Source organism: Ctenopharyngodon idella, chromosome 15 (assembly GCF_019924925.1).
Source record: "Ctenopharyngodon idella isolate HZGC_01 chromosome 15, HZGC01, whole genome shotgun sequence".
NCBI classification, from domain to species: domain Eukaryota; kingdom Metazoa; phylum Chordata; class Actinopteri; order Cypriniformes; family Xenocyprididae; genus Ctenopharyngodon; species Ctenopharyngodon idella.
Window position 1 is genome coordinate 32,257,227 of NC_067234.1, and position 21,737 is coordinate 32,278,963.

Here is a 21,737-nt window from a genome sequence, read left to right on the forward strand (position 1 = left end):
TCAACCAAAGGTAAATCTATTTATCTTTTATTTGCTTGTGCTATAGCTGTGATAAGTGTATCTCTACAGCTATAAATGTCACAAATGTGCTTAAAAAGTTTTTCTTCAATCCCTTATACATACTAAATCTGATTCTATTATTTTCAAACTATTACTTTATTTCTGAAATCAAAGATACATTTCTCAAATCTATAAATATACTACACATATTTTAACTAATTTTCCAAATTGCCTAATGTTCCACTGAACTGTCTTTTTGAAGCACAGGTTTTATAACCCAAACTAAAATAACATTCTTCACATTTTTTTGAGAATGTTTATAGTTTTGACCAAATATTTTTTAAGAAATACATCTAAGCAATAAAGAGAAAATGCAAATCAATCTGAATTTAATTTCTTTTAATAATGTCTTTTTCAGTTCCCTAGAAATATCAAATTCACCTGATCCCAGTGCAATACAAATGAAAGATGAATCAAATATACCACACCAGAGGTATTGTTTCATTCTGATCACTTTTTTAAGTGTTCATTCAGTGTTCGCACTAGAAAGGTGCGCTTCCTGTGCTTCCAAGGTCAGAGAGGGTAAAATGGGGGTTGGATGACTCACCATGTCGAATGCAGGCAATAAGATTGAGTATAGATGATTTGCCGAACTCTTGCCAGCTGCAGGGTTTAAATGAACAGCAGGGCATCTCCAACTTCCTCACTGTTCAGTTGCCATCATGCTGATCTCTCACATGTTTTTGAAAAATGAGAAATAACACATAGTAAAACAAAATGTAAGTGATTATTCAATTAATACTGTATCTAGAATCAACACTTGCATTTTTAGCCATTTTCTAACAGTCTTTATTTGTAAAAAAGGCAATCTAATTAAATTGAATTTTACAAAAAATATTATACAAAAAATATTACAGATTATAAAATGGGAAATACATGATATAGTGCTATAAATCAATTAGTATTGTTTGAATATTATGAAAAAAAATGTTTTTTAAGTTTACACAACTATATATCCTACATATTATTTCATTCTGAAAAGATTATGTTTTTACAGACATGATGCTCCTCATCCAGAGATCCACCAAAATTTAAAATCTGACATGAAAATGAAGCATCAGCACATTTTTGAAGGCCTATCAAAGCAGGGAAACCCAACTCTCCTGAATGAGATCTACACCGATCTCTACATCACAGAGGGTGGGAATGCAGAGATCAGTAATGAGCATGAAATTAAAAGGATTGAAAAAATATTAAAGACTGCAGCAGAAATAACAGTACCAATCAAATGCAACGATATCTTTAGACCTTTACCTGAACAAGATAAACCCATCAGAACTGTGATGACAAAGGGAGTCGCTGGCATTGGAAAAACAGTCTCTGTGCAGAAGTTCATCCTGGACTGGGCTGAAGGGAAAGAGAATCAGGACGTCCAGCTTATATTTCCACTTCCTTTCAGAGAGCTCAATTTGATGAAGGACAAAACATTCAGTTTAGTTGGTCTTCTTCAAACCTTCTTTATGAGAGAGACAAGTTTACATCTGATTCAAAATTCCTCTGTCATTTTCATCTTTGATGGTCTGGATGAGTGCCGTCTTCCCTTAAACTTTCACAGCAATGATACTCTACGGGATGCAACTAAAGAGACATCAGTGGACGTGTTGCTGACAAACCTCATTGCGGGGAATCTGCTTCCCTCTGCTCTCATCTGGATCACCTCCAGACCAGCAGCAGCTGATCACGTCCCCTCTGAGTGTGTCCATCGAGTGACAGAGGTACGAGGCTTCAATGAGCCACAGAAGGAGGAATACTTCAGGAAGAGAATCAGTGATCAGAGTCTGGCCAATACAATCATCACACACCTGAAGTCATCAAGGAGCCTCTACATCATGTGCCACATCCCAGTGTTCTGCTGGATCTCAGCCACTGTTCTAGAGAAGATGTTGAGTGAAGCAGAGAGTGGAGAGATTCCCAAGACTCTCACTCAAATGTACACACACTTCCTGATGGCACAGATTAGCCTCAAAAACACTAAGTATATTGAGGAGGAGGACAAAGATAAAAATATGATTTTCAAACTGGGGAAACTGGCATACGAGCAACTAGAAAGAGGCAATGTGATCTTCTATGAGGAAGACCTGAGAGAGTGTGGCATTGATGTGACAGAAGCATCAGTGTACTCAGGACTGTGCACTCAGATCTTCAGAGAGGAGTTTGGCTGGTATCAGGGGAAAGTCTTCTGCTTTGTTCATCTGAGCATTCAGGAACATCTAGCAGCTCTATATGTGCATCTCTCCTTCACAACTCCGGCAAAAATGTGCTTGTAGAAGGCGAAGTAAAAGAATCAGAAATTAATGTGACAGTGCCAATGATACTCAAATGTGCAGTTAATAAATCTTTAGAAAGTAAGAATGGACATCTTGATCTCTTTCTTCGGTTTCTCATGGGACTTTCGATGGAGTCAAATCAGGCCCTCCTACAAAGAGTTTTTAAGAAAAGAACAATCATCCCCCAGGACATTACTGAGATTACTGAGTAAATCAAGGAAAAGATAAAAACCCGTTGTCCAGAAACGGGTCTCCTTATGCTCCACTGTCTAAATGAACTCAATGATCATTCCCTAAAAGATGAAATAGAAAAGTACATAACCTCGGGAAAAGTTAAAGACATCCAGTCCCAAGAACTTGGTTTTGCTCTAATGTTTATTTTAATGACATCAGATGAGAAGTTTGATGAGTTTGAATTAAGTAAATATGGTAGATCTGAAGTAATGCTTACCTGGCTAAATCCTGTGCTCAGGCTGTCTACAAAGGCCCGGTGAGCACTTTTCGTAACTTATTATATGTGTGAGTGCAACAAATTGTTCATATATAATAATAAAAAAAGCATGACAATCTTTCTTACTCTTCCAGGTTGCATGACTGTAATATCACAGAAATAGGCTGTATAAAGCTGTCTACACTTCTTTCATCACAATCCAATGTGAGAGAGCTGGATCTGAGCCACAACAACCTGCAGGATTCAGGGGTAGAAATACTCTGTGTCGGAGTAAAGAAATCATGCTATGCCCCGTTGATGTATGCTTCTAAATAGAGTAAAGTTAAATATTAAAACATTATACTAATGGGTCATTCCATGTCACATCAACCAAATTTGGGAAACTTCCCCAGCTCAAATTTTTGATTTTGTTAATTTTTTTTTTTTTCAAGAAAGAAAAAAATAAATAGTAATTAAAGCCAAAATATTAAATATCATGGATGCATTTTTACTGAGTAAGCCACTATTTTGTAGAGGGGGTCAAAAATACACTTGTTTTGTTTTTGTTTTTTTGCCCCAAGTTTGCAGGCCTGTATCTCAAGAAGTATTAAAGATATCTTATATTTTGGTTTTTAACAAACATTTTTTTTATCTTCATTTTAAAGGTTCTCTATGGTTCAGTCCCAGAGATATGGAGAGGTTAATGTTGCTTCATGAGTAAATTGGTCAATTGTACACATTTTCAGTGGTCAAAAACCAAATGTGGGTCACATTTTATACTTTTTTCATTTAAAGAGAAATTGAAACTAGAAATGTATCTCATTTTTTTTCTATCAACACAAATTCATAGAATATACCTGAGTGCCATAAATATTGTTTTTCAAGGCCCTGTATGGTTCAGTTCCATAGATATGGGGATCTCAATGCAGCTCAGTTCAGTTTGTTGTATATTACCCATTTTCAATAGTCAAAAACAAAATGTGGTTCACTTTGCACACAGCTGATACTTATTGCACTTAAAGGGGGATGTCTGAAGAATAAGTAATGTTGAAACTAAAAATGTATGTCATTTTTGACCATTTCAGTGGAATTTTAGCACTCAGAGAGGGATGTTGTATGCAATTATTTTGATAGAAGGGAACAAAATACAATTCTAGTTTCAGTATTATTTGTTCTTCAGACATTCCTCTTTAAACAAAATAAGTATCAGCTGTTTAAAAAGTTTCCTATATTTGGTTTTTGACCATTGAAAATGGATAAAATTCAACAATTTGAACATGGAGTTACATTGGGATCCCCAAATCTATGTGATTGAACCATATAGGACCTTAAAAATGAAGATAGCAAAAGAAATGTTTGCTAAGAACCAAAATCTAAAAAGATATTAAGGTATCCTTAATAATTCTTTAGTTACAGGTATGCAAACTTGGGGGAAAAAAAACACAAGTGCTTTTTCCCATTTTAAAACTTTCAATACTGGCATACAATGCAACAAAAATAGCTAAAGTCAACAGATTTTACTAAGAGACCTATCAATCTCTGTTTAAAAATAAAATAATGATGCCGCCATCTTTCTAAAGTCATTTTTACCCCCTGTAAATTGGCTCCAAATCTCAGTTGAAAATTGTCATTTTGATACAAAATAGTGGATTACTTAGTATACATTCATGACATGTAATATATTGGCCTTCTTCTTTTATGTATTTTTTTTTTTTTTCACCAGACAAAAAAATAATCAAAATTAAAAAAAATTTAGCCAGGGACCTCTGACTGAGTTGACACAGAATGACCCTAATACACTTTTTAGAAATGAAGATATTTAATAAAATGTTTCTGTGTTACTTCAGGATTCAGGAATGGTTCAACAGTAGGCCAAATAATCCAAACAATCAAATTCTTTATGATGCTTTTATACGGCTCACTGCTGGACTACAGGACACAGAGTGCAGACTGGAATCTTTGAAGTAGGTTGTTATATCTTAAAAAAGATATAAATGAGTCCTTATCAAGCAAAGTGTGCTACATGGATTTTTGCCAATAGATTGAGACAACACATGTATATTCTCTTCTCTGTAGTCTGAAGAACTGTGGAGTAACAGAACCAGGCTGTGTTTTCCTGAGCTCAGCTTTAAGTTTAAATCCTTCTCATCTGAGAGTGCTGGACCTGAGCTGGAATGACATAGGAGATTCAGGAGTGAAACATCTCTGTGCTTCTCTGGAGAAAGTTCAGTGTGCACTGGAAATACTGAAGTGAGTTATAGCACAACATAAGCACATATACTGAATTGTGAAGTGATTTGAAGTTAATAATGACTAAAGAGCCTTTAACTGCTTTATTAACAGGTTAAATAACTGTAATATAACACACAGAAGTTGTGCAGCATTGGCTTCAGTACTACAAACAGATTCAAACCTGAAAGAACTCTCTCTGAGCAAGAATGAGCTCCAGGACTCTGGTGTGATGTTGTTCTCTGTTGGACTGCATCATCCTCACTGTAAATTGGAGATCCTGAGGCAAGATGGTTCTCAATACTTGTAGATTCACCATTAATGAATATTGCTCCATGGGCAATTTGTGATTTGTCAATAAATTATAGCTTATGTAAAAATGTATAAATAACAGGGACATAAACTTCACAGAAATTTGAAAACAAGCAAACAAAAAACAAACAACACACAACTCATTACAAAACTGCTTTCCCTTGGAAGTTTCTTGGTGTGACTAAATTTACTGTTTACAGCCTTGTTGGACAATTAACACCTATATGATTGTATAAAGTCAATCAAATATACTGGAATTTCTAGAGTTAAGAATGTTTGTACTTTCTTTCAATAGGCTTTCATGTTGCAAATTTAAAACAGAAGGCTGTGGATCGCTTACTTCAGCTCTGAGATCAAATGCTCATCTGAGAGAACTAGACCTGGGCAACAACAGACCTGGAGATCAGGGAGTGGAGCTGCTGTCTGCAGCTCTTCGTGATCCAAACAGCAGACTGAAAACACTGAGGTTAAGATATAGAAATCAGTGAACATATTTATATTTGATTAAGTTGGAACAGTGTATATTAAAATAAATTTCTTTCTCAGGTTGGACAAATGTGGAATGACAGAGAAAAGTTGTACTTCTCTAGCTTCAGCTTTTAGCTCAAAGACCTCCAGTCTGACAGATCTGGATCTGAGTATTAATGATCTACAAGACTCGGGTGTGAAGAAGCTCTGTGTTGGACTGCAGAATCCTGACTGTAAACTAGAGAAGCTGAGGTAAATATCTGGAAAAATCGTATTTAGTGCAATATCAAATCCAAAGCCATTCAAATCTGGTTAAGCAACTGTTAAACTAAGAAGTAACAGCAAACCACTGACCTGTGTTAACAAATCCACTCTGCTCTCTTCAGGCTGTCCAACTGTAATGTTACACATGAAGGTATGGTGGCACTGACCGAAGCTCTGAAATCAAATCCATCCCACCTGAAAGAGCTTGATCTGCTTGAGAATGATCTGGAAGAGTCAGACCTGAATGTTTTCTCCGTGATCCTGGACAAGTCATAATAAAAAAAAAAAAAAAAAAAAAAAAAATCCTTAAGATAACTCTAGAAATAAGCACGTAAGGTTTGAACATTGAGTAGTAATCACACTATTTTTTTTTTAAAATATCAAATGTACTATATATTGAAAAAATGTATTAAGAAGGTTTTGCAAATCAAATCATGATATAATCTAACTTAAGGTAAAGAGACAAATCACATTTTGTATGAACTAAAAGTGGATAGTATGGTTTTATATTCTGTATTTAAAGTACATATTTCCAGTAACAATTTACAATAAGGTTTCAATTGTTAAAATTAGTTAACATAAACTAACAATGTTAATTGCAACATTTATTAATAGATTATTAAAATCAATAGTTGTATCTGTTAATATTATTTAATGGACCTGAGCAAACATGAACTAAGAATGAACAGTTGTATTTTTAATAACTAATTACAAAGATTAATAATACTATAACAAAATAGCTCATTGTTAGTTAATGCATTAACTAATTGTAACGGGTTACCACTTTTGTAAAGGTTTATACATATACTGTATGCAATAAATATAATAATTGTACAGTATACACACATAAACCTTTATTCTTCATGTCTGAGAATTTTACCCTTGCTGTGAAAAGTACATTTAGGAACTCACAAGGTTGGTGATTCAAGAGTAGAGGTCTGAAAGACAAGGGGTCAAGAGAAAATCTGATACTGTAATCAAAAGGCAGAAAGTCAAAGCCAGGAAGAGAAATACAATTAGAAAGAATACAAATAAACCAGACTAGAAGAGAAAGCTACATCTAGGGCATGCAGGTTCACTGAACCAACTACAGCCCCCAATCAGGTTTAAGGTGACATGACGTTGAGTAGATGATGGCAATATATATATATATATATATATATATATATATGATAAATAGATAGATAGATAGATAGATATTATGTGTGTGTGTGTGTTGAACTGTTTTAAGTATTGAGATATGTATATAATAATGGTGGGTTCAAATAATGGTAATTCACAGAATATCCTTCAAAGATTTGAGTAACTAACCTTTCAAAGTTTGCCAAATCCACTAATTATTTCATCCTCAAAAGATGGTACCTTGTAATCATGACTGCGCAAAACCAGCCAGTTAGATTAGAAATTGTTATATTGAGAAGCTGCTTGTGCTTTCCATTTTTACGTGCAATTAGCATCAGGCAGTTAGTGGGAGTAACACCCAAGACTGAGACTATAGGCCGTTCCAACTTCCTTGATGCCACAACATGGTTGTATGTGGAAGAGCAGGTTATTCATGACACAACAAAAAAACATCATTCAGTTCGACTGATTCACGAGGACCAGCAGGTTGTATTCAGAAGATACTGTACATGGTAAGTACCACTGCAGCATTTGATAGATCACAGGCAACATGAATCATTTTGAGTTAGAGCTAAAATACGCCTGATACGCCTCACAAACTATATTTGTATACATATGTTTAGGCAAATATTGTCAGGTAACTGACCTATGTTACACTTCAGACTCAACTGCATGAAAAAAAGCAAAACAAGTAAAACCAGTTCTTAAAAGACTGCTTGCATGCATAACAAATGTTTCTTTCACTTTTCCAGCATTCTATGTTGAAAAAACTTTAAACATAAAAAGCCTTCTTTTCTCCCGATTATGTTATAAAAAAACAAACGTGAGACATACGGACAAACAGCATGTCTCTAATAAATGCTAAAGATGGCACTGATTCCTGCACATCTTTCAGTGGATTGAATAGGTGAGAAAAACATATTTACTTACTTCGTTTTTGCACATGTATGAATTTGTATGTTCAGAGAAATATGATAGTGACGGATCAATGTTCAAGTTTGGTTAAAAGAAGAGAGGATTATTATGAGGAGAGATTGTACGGTTATCATATGTCTAGATACTAGCTGTGATTAAATTCTAAATGATTTAATAATTACATTTAATTCTAATTACACTGACACCTAATCTTTTTTTTTTTTTTTTTTTTTGAAAATGAAGTTTTTATTGGTTTTCTTTATACATAACAAAACATACCAGTACAAAATAAATAAATAAATACATTGTATACAAAACAAAACAAACAAAAGTAATTATAATAAATAATAATAATAATTATTATTATTATTATAGAAATGACACTTAAATGCACAACAGGGTAAGAAAGTCACTTCAAAGGATAACCGATACATGCCTGAAGTAACAATCTGAATAAAATTCTCCCACATGATAACATCCATGTGTTTTATTCCAACTAAGGTATTTTTTGTTATTATATTTTATCATTTTAAGTTTTGTAATCACCATTACAGTGTCAGTAAATATTTGAACCAAATGAAAAAAAACACACACACTTTCTGTATACTTGTGTACTAAAATAATGTACTATTAAGAAATGCTGAAATGTAAGAAACGTCAAAGGTTATTGACTCTACTTAACTTTATATCAATGGATCACTTAAAAGCAGAAAAGTGAAGTTTTCTTCAGTAAAATGTGCTTGCTATTTGAGCTGTAATGTCACATGAAGCCTGATAACATTAACCTTAAAGGTGCCATAGAATAAAAAATTTTATTTAACTTGGCACAGTTGAATAATAAGAGTTCTGTACATGGAAATGACATGTGAGCCTCAAACACCATTGTTTCCTCCTTTATATGTAAATCTTTTGCGTGAAAAAGACCACGGAAAAAAAGGGTGAATCCCAACATAACACCGGCTATGTCAGGATCATTATTATTTACTCCCCCAAAATTTGCATATGCCAGCCCATGTTCTAGGCAAGGCATTAATGTCGTGGAGCTGCACAGCCAAATCATCAGACGTTCTGCAGGTATTGTGAAGCAAGCAAGCAAGGACAATAGCGAAAATGGCAAATGGATCGATAATAACTGTTTATGATCCATGATATCATGATATATTTAGTGATATTTGTAAATTGTCTTTCTAAATGTTTCGTTAGCATGTTGCTAATGTACTATTAAATGTGGTTAAAGTTACGATTGTTTCTCACTGTATTCACGGAGATCAGAGCCATGCCATTATTTTCATTTTTAACCCGAAAACGCTTGCAGTCTGTGTAATTCATAAACACATCTTCATTCTTATTGAGTTTCTCCAACAGTGTGTAGCTTTAGCCCCGTTAGCCGTGCAGCACACTATCAAACTAATTCATAATGTAATGTTAGCAAACATCCACAAAATACCTGCCATACTTACGTGATCTGATACAGTATGCTGCATCAAGAACAGTTTGTAAAGATCCATTTTGAGAGTTATATTTGCTTTGTGAACTTCTGTATTATTTATGCAATGTTTATTGGAGTCGCAAGCACAAGCGTTTAAAGGTGTACACACACCAAATCAGCACATTTTTCCTCCCATCCCAAAATAGGCAGTTAAAACATGGTATAATAAAAAATCTATGGGGTATTTTAAGCTGAAACTTCACAGACACATTCTGGGGACACCTTAGATTTATATTACATCTTGTGAAATGGACATTCTATGGCACCTTTAAGTGAAAGTGAAAGTCAAGTATGGTATCCCATACTCAGAATTAGTCCTCTACATTTTAACCCATCCAAGTTAGTGCACACATATTAGGAGAAGTGAGTAGTAAACACACACACACACACACACACACACACACACTGCAAACTGTGGACACCCGGAGCAGTGGGCAGTCATTTTTGCTGCAGCACACATGGAGTGATTGGGGGTTAGGTGCCTTGCTCAAGGGCACCTCAGTCATTTCCTGCCGGTATTGAGACAGGAACCCGCAACCTTCAGGCCACCAGTCTTACTCTCTAACCATTAGGCCAAAACTGCCCCCAAATGCTATATTTATATAATATAGTTATGCTATATTTACATAATAAAACATAACAATTTTGTGTTCCCTGCTGCAGTTTGATGGAGAGATCAGACTCTTCTGGCCCTAGTGTTTTGTCCATGAAGAGTGACCGATCCATGCAAATACCAATTCAACTGAAAAATGGATCAGCTCCAATGGAAAAAAGGTAAGGACAATTTATGCTAAAGATTTATTTATTTATTTATTTTTACCTCATTTCAAGTTTTATAAATCACCATTTAATGAATATTTGAACCAAATAATGAAACACACAGACATTTTCTGTTTACCCGTGTACTATAATAATGTGCTATTTAGAAGTGCTGAAATGCAAGAAATGTTAAGGGTTATTGACCCTACTCAACTTTATATCAATGGATTACTTAAAATCAGAAAAGTAAAGTTTTCTTTAGTAAAATGTGCTTACTATTTGAGCTGTAATGTCACTTGAAGCCTGATAACAGTAACCTTAAGTGAGAAATTCAAGTATGGTAACCCATACTCAGAATTAGTCCTCTGCATTTAACCCATCCAAGTTAGTGCACACACATTAGGAGAAGTGAATAGTGAACACACACACACACACTGCAAACCATGGACACCCAGAGCAGTGGGCAGCCATTTTTGCTGCAGCGCACGGGAAGTGATTGGGGTTATGTGCCTTGCTCAAGGCCACCTCAGTCATTTCCTGCAGGTATTGAGACTCAAACCCGCAACCTTCAAGCCACCAGTCTTACTTTCTAACCATTAGGCCACAACTGACCCCAAATGCTGTATTTATATAATATAGTTATGCTATATTTTCATAATATAACAATTTTGTGTTCCCTGCTGCAGTTTGATAGAGAGATCAGACACTTCTGGCCCTAGTGTTTTGTCCATGAAGAGTGACCGATCCATGCAAATACCAATTCAACTGAAAAATGGATCAGCTCCAATGGAAAAAAAGTAAGGACAATTTATGCTAAATTTTTTTTTAATTTTTTTAATTTATTTATTTTTTTACCTCATTTCAAGTTTAATAAATCACCATTTAATGAATATTTGAACCAAATAATGAAACACGCAGACATTTTCTGTTTACTCGTGTACTATAAAAATGTAGAAGTGCTGAAATGCAAGAAATGTTAAGGGTTATTGACCCTACTCAACTTTATATCAATGGAGACAGCATATGTGGCATGTAAACAAAATTTTAAAAAGTAATAGTTTATTGCTTAGGCAAGAGGATGGATTACTTAAAAGCAAAAAAAGTGCATTTTTCTTTAGTAAATTGTGCTTGCTATTTGAGCTGTGATGTCACTTGATAACATTAACCTTAATTTACATAATATAGCATAACATAATCTTGTTTACTGCTGCAGTTTGATGGAGAGATCAGACACTTCTGGCCCTAGTGTTTTGTCCATGAAGAGTGACCGATCAATGCAAATACCAATTCAACTGAAAATTGGATCAGCTCCAATGGAAACAAGGTAATGACGATTTATGCTAAAGATTTATGCTAAACAGTGCTGTGGTAGAAGGTACATTCATAAGGAAGACGGAGTTTATAATAATTTTCTGATCACTTCTTCTTCTTAATGATTTGTTGTTAAAGGATTAGTTCACCCAAAAATTTAAATTTTGTCATTAATTACTCACCCTTATGTCGTTTCACACCTGTAAGACTTTCGTTCATCTTCGGAACACAAATTAAGATATTTTTGATGAAATCCGAGAGGTATCTGACTTGTCCATAGACAGCAATTTAACAGTCTATGAATCGAGAAAGAGCTATCAATCTGTCAATCCTTTCCGTGTCCAGGCCGGGTGAGGTTTCCCGTGTCCATAGACAGCAGGTAACAGTCTATGATAAGGACTCATTTATTTTACTTCACCAAAGTGAATGGTATATCGCACACAAAGTCTCTATAATTCTCAGATGGACAAATACTTAAAGCATGGTAAGAATAAGAAAGCATCAGAGTACTTTATGCTGACTTGACAGAACAAAACAAACAAAAAAACAAGCAAACAAACAAACAAACAAACAAAAAATAAATAAAAATAAGAGAATGAGTAAGACAAGATAATATGGTCTCCTCTGAAAGCTGGTAATGTATGAAAGAGTTAGGATTGGCACCATTTCTAGTAAATTCAGTGAAGATAAAACAGTGAAGATAAGTGACTGATATTAAACTTTTTTTTGTCTATATTAAGGGACTTACACAGAAAATCAAGTCAAGACACTGAGAAGAATGACAGCCTTCCTGGAAGATGCATGGGAAATCAGTAGGTTAAATGTATCAAGACTCATTTATAGTGTCTGAATTTGTGCATAGTGGTTGCTACTAACCTATATATTTTCAACAGACATGATTCAGAAACACATCAAATCAAGATTCAAAGGTTAAAATCACACATAAAAAAGAAGCATTGGTACATTTTTGAAGGATTTGCAAAGCAGGAAAACCCAACACTCCTGAATGAGATCTACACAGAGCTCTACATCACAGAGGGTGGGAATGGAGAGATCAGTAATGAACATGAAATTAAAAGGATTGAAAAATCATTGAAGGCAGCAGAAGGAGCAACAATACCAATCAAATGCAACAACATCTTTAGACCTTTACCTGGACAAGACAAACCCATCAGAACTGTGCTGACAAAGGGAGTTGCTGGCATTGGAAAAACAGTCTCTGTGCAGAAGTTCATCCTGGACTGGGCTGAAGGGAAAGAGAATCAGGACGTCCAGCTCATATTTCCACTTCCTTTCAGAGAGATCAATTTGATGAAGGACAAAACCCTCAGCCTTTCTGATCTTCTTCATGTCTTTTTCCCTGAAACAAAAGAAATGGAAATATCCAGTGACAAATATAAAGTGTTGTTCATCTTTGATGGTCTGGACGAGTGTCGTCTGTCTCTGGATTTTCAGAGCGATGTGAGGTTGTGTGATGTAAGTGAATCAGCCTCAGTGGACGTGCTGCTGATGAACCTCATTGCGGGGAATCTGCTTCCCTCTGCTCTCATCTGGATCACCTCCAGACCAGCAGCAGCTGATCTCGTCCCCTCTGAGTGTGTCCATCGAGTGACAGAGGTACGAGGCTTCAATGAGCCACAGAAGGAGGAATACTTCAGGAAGAGAATCAGTGATCAGAGTCTGGCCAATACAATCATCTCACACCTGAAGTCATCAAGGAGCCTCTACATCATGTGCCACATCCCAGTGTTCTGCTGGATCTCAGCCGCTGTTCTAGAGAAGATGTTGAGTGAAGCAGAGAGTGGAGAGATTCCCAAGACTCTCACTCAAATGTACACACACTTCCTGATGGCACAGATTAGCATCAAAGATACAAAGTATACTGAGGAGGAGGACAAAGATAAAGAGATGATTTTCAAACTAGGGAAACTGGCATACGAGCAACTGGAAAGAGGCAATGTGATCTTCTATGAGGAAGACCTGAGAGAGTGTGGCATTGATGTGACAGAAGCATCAGTGTACTCAGGATTGTGCACTCAGATCTTCAGAGAGGAGTTTGGCTGGTATCAGGGGAAAGTCTTCTGCTTTGTTCATCTGAGCGTTCAGGAACATCTAGCGGCTCTATATGTGCACCTCTCCTTCCACAACAGTGGCAAAAATGTGCTTGAAGCATGTGAATCTGAAGCGCCTGTGACAATGTTGAGTTTACACAAATGTGCAGTTAAAAAATCTTTAGAAATTATGAATGGACATCTCGACCTTTTCCTTCGCTTCCTCATGGGACTTTCACTGGAGTCGAATCACAACCTCCTAAAAAGGCTTTTGGTGAAAAAGACAGGAAGTTCCCTGGAAAGAAAGAAAACTATTGAGCATCTCAAGCAAACGATAAAAACAATCCCTTGCTCAGAAATGACTATTGTTTTGTTTCACTGTCTGAATGAACTCAATGATCATTCCCTCATTACTGAAATCCAAAGCTACCTGACCTCTGGAAAAATAAACAGCGATACTCTTTCCCCAGATCTCTGGTCAGCTCTGGTGTACATCTTAATGACATCAAATGAGAAGTTCAATGAGTTTGAACTTCGTAAATACGGAAGATCGGACACGGCTGTATTCTGGTTGCTTCCTGTGATCAAGTTGTCAAAAAAAATCTGGTGAGAACATTTAGTTGCTTGCTTGAATAAAGTCAATGATATGAAGTGAAATAAAAAAAATATCAGATTATAACTTTATTACAAATAGCACATAACTTCTATTTTTTGTAAACCACTATTTCAAGATGCTATTTCATGCCATTTATACTTGATGCAACAGTATCTACCATTATATACACAGTAAATAGCATCTACCTTAGTCTAAACAGCTAATGCTATTAATATATTTGTACTGGCAGGATGCATGACTGTAATATCACAGAAAAAGGCTGTGCGGTGCTTTCTGCTGTTCTTCCATCAATATCTAATCTCAGAGAGCTGGACTTGAGCCACAACAACCTGCAGGACTCTGGAGTGGAAATACTCTGCATTGGAGTGAAAAGATCACACTACGACTTAAAAAAATTAATGTATGAGTTTTGAGTTAACCAAAACACAAAAACAATATATCTATACAAGCCATCTTTACATTTAAAGATTTTAATCAAACATATAAATCCATTGTCAGGAGGAGTCTGGGTTCTGATGAGTGTGATCCCAATCTTAATTTTGTCGTTCTTCCTACTGCTGGACTACAGGATACAAAGTGTAGGATGGAATCACTCAAGTAGGTTTGCTCTCTAAGGTCCATATATAGTACATTTATCAAATGCATAGATAGTATTTGCATACTTTAAATGATTTCTTCTCATTGAGAATGATAATGAAGACTGAAATGAGACTCTTTTCTTTTCTATCTGTAGTCTGAAGAACTGTAAAGTAACAGAAGCAGGCTGTGTTTTCCTGAGCTCAGCTTTCAGTTTAAATCCTTCTCATCTGAAGGTGCTGGACCTGAGCTGGAACAACATAGGAGACTCTGGAGTGAAACATCTCTGTGCTGCTCTGGAGAAAGTTCAGTGCGCATTGGAAACACTAAAGTGAGTTACAACAAACTTAATTACGTTTGTTGTACGTTTTTAGTAGTACGTTTATCTGAATTACTGATTGATTTAAAAATTGTTATGCAATATAAACAGTCAATGCAGAGAAGACATGCCCTAAAGCTACTGTTGCAACACTTCCATTTGTCACATTGAAAATCAACATAAAACAATTTTCTACTGAATCAGGCTATTCATCAATGGGAAAAGTAAGGTTGGACTTTATTTTATTCATTGGAAATTCATTAGAAGGCAAAAAAGGGGTTCAAAAATAAAAATAAGGCTTTGGTGATGTCAGTTTAAAGGGAAGTTGTTTAAGAGGTGGAGAAAGTTATTATGAGGGGAAATTCTTGGTAATGATATACCAGTAAAATTCATGTTAACTTTTAAATAACCCCAAAATTTAAATTACTCACCATCATTAGGATGCAGATTTATTTTTTCAGCGAAATCAAAAAGGAGATTTCATTAGGCAGCGTTTTCATAAAATGACAGTTGGTGATTATTTTAATTGTCACGCTCAAAAAAGACCAAAATATTTCATAAAAGCACCCCATATGACTGGTAGGCAATATTTCAAGTCTTCTAAAGCCATTAGATAACTTTATCTGAAGAACGACGTGAAATTAAAGTCATTATTGATTCTTTACCCTCTTGCTGTCACACATACTCTGTGATCGTGTCAGTTAAAATGGCGCCTTTGGACGCACTTATGTAGAATTGACGTCATTGACGCTATCAAAATGTGGTTGCGATTTCGAAATGTATTAAAAAGCAACAACAGACTCACTAAATACTGACTTAAACTTTCTGTTATGTTTAACATTACTATCAGTTAAATGTTATCAATGTGGTCTACTTTTGATACTACTGTTTTGAGGTTCATTTAAATATTATATTTAGATATTATTATTTTGGGTGAACTATTCATTTAAAGTAATATTTTGTACTATAATTTGTATAACTGATAACTTTTTGACTTTCTTGTTATAGACTTTCAACTTGCAAAATCAACGCGGAAGGTTTTGAATCTCTGTCCTCAGCTCTGAGGTCAAACACTCATCTGAGAGAGCTGGACCTGGGCAACAACAGACCTGGAGATCAGGGAGTGGAGCTGCTGTCTGCAGTTCTTCATGATCAAAACTGTAGACTAAAAACACTGAGGTTAATATATAGAAATCAGTGCATGGATTTTGATAAAGTTGGAAAACCTGGCATATGTTACAATGAATTTCTTTCTCAGGTTGGACAAATGTGGAATCACAGAGAAAAGCTGCACTGCTCTGGCTTCAGCTCTCAGCTCAAAGACCTCCAGTCTGACTGATCTGGATCTGAGTATTAATGATCTACAAGACTCAGGTGTGAAGAAGCTCTGTGTCGGACTGCAGAATCCTCACTGTAAACTAGAGAAGCTGAGGTAAAAGATGTGAAATTTCCACAACTAAACCATTTATACCATTATTGTGTAACTTTTCCACTGTCTGAAAGTCCACTCTGTTCTCTTCAGGCTGTCCAACTGTAATGTTACACATGAAGGTGTGGCGGCACTGACCGAAGCTCTGAAATCAAAGCCATCCCACCTGAAAGAGCTTGATCTGCTTGAGAATGATCTGGAAGAGACAGACTTGAATGTGCTCTCCATGATAGTGGACAAGTCATCATAAAAACAGAAGAACACAACGTTTAAGATAACCCTTTAAAAAAAGAGTGGGATAACTCATAAAATGCATTAATACTAATATCATTGCAAAATGTACTTACAGTACGAAGAGTAACAACATGAACTTAATGGAAAGGGTTATGTGGACATATGTGGATGCTGGATAATGAATATGCATTTTCATTCTGGATACATATAGAGTGCCAACTACAAACAATTTCTTTGAAATTTTATTTTATGAACTAGATACAAAAAGGTAATAAATAAAGCTCATAAGTTAGGTGCACCTAAAGGTGGAAATACAGAAAATGTGAAATTAAGATTCCTTAACCTGTTACCAAACCGTTCTTCAATGTACTGCTGTTTTACAATGTTAAATTTACTGCAACATGAATATTATGCTCACTGTGAAAATTAAATACAGCCGTTAACATATTTTTGAAAATGTCATGGAAAAAAAAGGAAGAAAATGTTGGAACTCAGAATCTGTACATGGAAACGACTGCTGGTATTATGTACATAATAAAGAAAAACAATTAAAAACTATCATATGTACATACAAAATCCTAGATTATGTACAGTGAAAAAAGATTCAAAAAATAGATCTGTGACTATGAAATTCTTGCAATGATTTAATTCAGCAGTTTCGAACATTTTATCAAATTACACAGATTTAATTATTTGCGGTTGTAGATTCAATGGTACTCAAAAGCTAGAGACATGGAAGTAAAATGAAACTGAAAAGAGGGGGAAAAAAAACAAGAGTGAAGGATTGACAGAAAGAATCCAGGAAGAGCCATCAGATTAAGTCATTTACTTTACTACTTAAAAATGCAAAGACTGGATACACGGAACATGAGTAACTCGAGACTAAATCTTATCTGGATCTATCTTCTCATTCCCTTTATTTATTTATTTTATTTTTATTTTTTTTCAACAAATAAAGCAATATAATTTTCCATTCAGCAATGCCTCTGAAAGCTCCATCTGGCCTTCATAAAACAAACACACACCGTCCAAAAGGACTGTTAGATTAGTTTACAATGGCTCAAAATCTCCCCAGGCAAAAGATCCGTTTGAATATAATGTTCAAATCTGATCCACAGGAAACAATTCCTTCCTGCCGATGACGAGCGGCCATCCTGAAAAGATCCTGAGGAGAAAAGCGTCGTAGTCTGTTTGCACTTAGTTTAAATGGTTCTTTCCACTTACACAAGGAGGACACTTCCCGAACTTTCTCCTGTCAAAAAACACTGCCTCGCTGCCTGGATCAAGATGGCAGAAACATCTCATCCGGAGAGACGCATTAAGTCATTTTAATTGTCGGCAAAAGGCCAGTTTAAAAATCCTTAGACATCATGAAGACAATCGGGAAGAAAATTCCTCGAAAAGTGCAGTTTAGCTCATTCATTCTGATCTTCATACCATTCATATTCCATTAAAGTGCAAGAGTGATGTGAAATATTCCGTCCCTCTTGTAATTCATGCTAACCAACATGATGCATTGTTTTTTCCCCTTCGTCACAGATCAGACAGGGATCTTTTTGTCTTGTCTCTGATGCAATCCAGACAATAAATCCTGCACGCTGCTCAGGATCTTCCTCTGATGTGCGCTGCATGAGATTCCCATTTTGGCCAGATCCCTGTAAAAGAGCAGCACAGGGGATTTTTGGTCAGCTAAAGTCATCTTCAAGCTCATCAGGATGTGTGTGTAATGTGTTGTGGTGCTCACTCATGACTCATGGGTATGACGCTCTCTAAGCTGCAGTATCCTGCTGTGATGAAGTTTTCTCTGTATTGCTCCAGTCCAATGATTTTCAGCCATTCGTCCACAGAACCTAAAGAGGGGGCGGAGCCTTCAGAGGGGGCATGGTGAAGCATGGATGGATGGGGCCTGAGGGCGACAACATTAAATAATATATTTTATTGCAGAGAACATGAACTTGCCACAATTTATGTGTTTATATATGTGCCGTTATGTGTGTTTGCATGAGTTTGCATGTTTTGCTACTGTCATAGAGATTACATGTCTAAAAATGCCCATTAGAAGAACAGCAAAAGTTGATCAAACTTTATACATCAAAATTTTTATATGCAAATGGCAAAAAAAAAAAAAAAACACATTTTAGGGTTAAGCCAGAAACATACACTACTGTTCAGAAGTTTATGGTCATTAAGAGTCTCATTTATGCTCATTTATTTGATTAAAAAAATGAAATAATATTACAAATTTAAAATAACTCTTTTCTATTTGAATATATGTTAAAATGTAATTTATTCCTGTGATCAAAGCTGAATTTTCAGCATCATTACTCCAGTCTTCAGTGTCACACGATCCTTCAGAAATCATTCTAATATGATGATTTGCTGCTCATTTCTGATTATTATCAATGTTGAAAACAGTTGTGCTGCTTCATAATTTTTGTGTAAAATGATTCTTTGATGAACAAAGTTAAAAAAAAAAAAAAAAAGCATTTATTTGAAATGAAATGTCTTTACTGTCAACTTTGATCAATTTAATGCATCTTTTCTGAATAAAAGTTTTAATTTCCAAACATTTGTATTGCTAAAATGTGGTCCCATTACATACTGCTAACCAGGTTCTCTTTAAATTGTTGCTCATGATAGGATTTAACTATAAGTTAAATAAAATGCATTTTCTGAATCATTTTAGAAGGCAATGGCACATGAAATTGAGCATTTTTGCAAAGTGAGTATTTTGCAGTCCTTGGGTTAGTGTACAGCAATTATAAGTAGCTTCCTGTTGAGATCAAATTTATGTCCCCAGATGAATAGAAGAACCTAATAAATGTTCATTAGGGAATTTTTCTTAAGTATCTATAAATGCCAAACACATATTTTAAGATTTGTACCAAAATATACCCAAAATAGCAAAACCCCGAACCACCAGGGGGCCCCTTGCTCTCAATTTAATGCCTAGGGCTGTGCGAATAATAGAATTTTACTTTCGTTTGTGATTTTGGCTTCCAACGATTATGAAAACACAATGGCGCATTCTGTTCCTTTCCTTTAAAGCAGTACGCTGTCGCCCTTCCTACATAACAGTCAAATCATTTTACTGTCGTAATATACATTCTCTTGCCCGAGTTGCTCAATACATGTGTATCTGTGCATTCGGTCTTAAAGTGACAGCAGCCTAATAAACCTGCTGTTGTCTATCATTTAATGCTAATCAAACGAAAGAAAATGCGAGTCATTCACTGCTCTTAACTGAATAACTTTAGTAAATTTAAAAAGAATCAATGTATATTTAATTCATACAGTGAAGACTAAAGTTTTATTTTTACATTTGATTATTCAATTTCTGAATAATAGGCTATTATTAAATTGTTTATTTCATTTGTCTCTTTTTTCTATTGTTTTTGTCCCTGTTGTTTGTAATATTCTTTTTTATTGTATTATTATTTCAACTCACTGTTTGTTTGTTGACAGTGAAACTGCTATGAAAGAGCAGACTAAGGGGTTAGGGATCATTTCGGGGTTTTTATGAACGCACTGATAGGGGCCCCTTAAAAGTTTTGCTTAGGGCTCCCAGAAGTCTAGGACCGGCACTGTCTGTAAGTGTTGATGTGCACCTGCTGGCGTCTCCTGCAGTCCTCTTGAGCGTGGCAGGATTGCGTATGAGTTTGTCCAGCATGTTGACTATCTGGCTGAATTTGGGTCTGTCTGCACGTTCCCTCATCCAGCACTCCAGCATGAGCTGATGCAGGGCCAGTGGACACTCCATGGGCGGCGGCAACCGGTAGCCTTCCTCTATTGCCTTTATCACCTAGGAAACAGGGGAGAGGAAATGAGTGCTGAACTACTGCATTCAGTTGGTTGTATAACTTGGCATGGCACACAATAGCATGATAAAGCCAAGTATTAATACTTTGCAAAGTGTACCATGGGAACGCCAGCGCTGAAGGCATGACAAGCTCTTGTAATTAATTAGATTTGTGGTGCAGTGCCACTTACATCTTGGTTGCTCATGTCCCAATATGGCCGTTCACCATATGACATCACTTCCCACATGACGACGCCGTAACTCCACACATCACTGGCTGAGGTGAACTTCCTGTATGTGATGGCTTCAGGAGCTGTCCATCGGATGGGAATCTTCCCTCCCTGTGATTGACAGGTTCATGTTATTTGCAATGCTAAAATCTAATTCTGAACAGAATTGAGGACCGTTCTAACAATAATGATAACGATATTAGTTAACTAATATCGTTACCGTTATTGTTCTTGTTCTTGGTGTAAACGGGCCTCAATTCTGTTCAGAATTAGATTTTAGCATTGTTATTGTTATTGTTCTTTAAAGCAGGATGGATTCTGATTGGCTGATTGAAATGTAAACATTCTTACCCTGGTAGTATACGCTCCTTCTGGTTCATCTTCAAGCACTCTGGACATCCCAAAATCAGAGACTTTGCACACCAGGTTGCTGTTAACTAGGATGTTCCGTGCTGCGAGGTCCCTGTGAACGTAACTCATGTCGGATAGATATTTCATACCGGACGCGATTCCTCTCAGGATGCCCACCAGCTGAATAACTGTGAAGCGGCCGTCATTCTTCTGAAAGAGGAAGGAACATATCAGACCTGAATAGTGACACCCTGACTAGTTTCTAGTCCTGACTGTTCTTATCATTTAGGAATGGGGAGAAACTCCAAGTTTGGGATTACACTATTTTATTTACCAAGCACAAAATGTCCTGCATCAATTTTTTATTTATTTATTTTTCACACTGAAAGGTAAATGTTCTGGCAAGTGACCAAATCAGTTGCTTGTGAAGTTTGACTAGTTAGCATGGGTCAGTTAAGCACCTGCTGGTAGCTGCCGTAACAATGCAGACATTTCAGAAGTAGAAT

General features: G+C 35.9%; 3 protein-coding genes across 3 annotated transcripts in view; 2 read left to right on the top strand and 1 right to left on the bottom strand.

Moving 5' to 3' along the window:
• The window catches only part of LOC127495604 (uncharacterized), a 30,070-nt gene extending 12,661 nt beyond the window's left edge, over positions 1-17,409 (top strand). Inside the window, 19 exon segments of the mRNA XM_051862544.1 lie at positions 1,724-1,904; positions 2,133-2,317; positions 4,834-5,007; positions 5,128-5,271; positions 5,594-5,764; positions 5,845-6,018; positions 6,153-6,263; positions 7,997-8,059; positions 10,220-10,330; positions 11,002-11,112; positions 11,529-11,639; positions 12,367-12,438; positions 12,520-14,283; positions 14,523-14,764; positions 14,767-14,890; positions 15,027-15,200; positions 16,197-16,367; positions 16,447-16,620; positions 16,711-17,409. Of these exon segments, the coding sequence (XP_051718504.1) occupies positions 1,724-1,904; positions 2,133-2,317; positions 4,834-5,007; positions 5,128-5,271; positions 5,594-5,764; positions 5,845-6,018; positions 6,153-6,263; positions 7,997-8,059; positions 10,220-10,330; positions 11,002-11,112; positions 11,529-11,639; positions 12,367-12,438; positions 12,520-14,283; positions 14,523-14,764; positions 14,767-14,890; positions 15,027-15,200; positions 16,197-16,367; positions 16,447-16,620; positions 16,711-16,867 (4,414 nt within the window). The 3' untranslated portion in view covers positions 16,868-17,409.
• LOC127495932 (ribonuclease inhibitor-like) lies at positions 2,854-5,319 on the top strand. The gene is made up of 4 exons (XM_051863399.1): positions 2,854-3,077; positions 4,605-4,721; positions 4,834-5,007; positions 5,101-5,319. Coding segments are annotated over exons 1-4 (489 nt in total). The 5' UTR covers positions 2,854-3,075; the 3' UTR covers positions 5,297-5,319.
• The window catches only part of epha4l (eph receptor A4, like), a 44,835-nt gene continuing 40,178 nt past the window's right edge, over positions 17,081-21,737 (bottom strand). The window contains exons 13-17 of the mRNA XM_051863334.1: positions 21,232-21,441; positions 20,842-20,991; positions 20,460-20,653; positions 18,596-18,757; positions 17,081-18,506 (exon numbers count right to left, since the gene is read on the bottom strand). Coding sequence (XP_051719294.1) covers positions 18,392-18,506; positions 18,596-18,757; positions 20,460-20,653; positions 20,842-20,991; positions 21,232-21,441 — 831 coding nt within the window. The 3' untranslated portion in view covers positions 17,081-18,391. The remainder of the gene's footprint in view (positions 18,507-18,595; positions 18,758-20,459; positions 20,654-20,841; positions 20,992-21,231; positions 21,442-21,737) is intronic.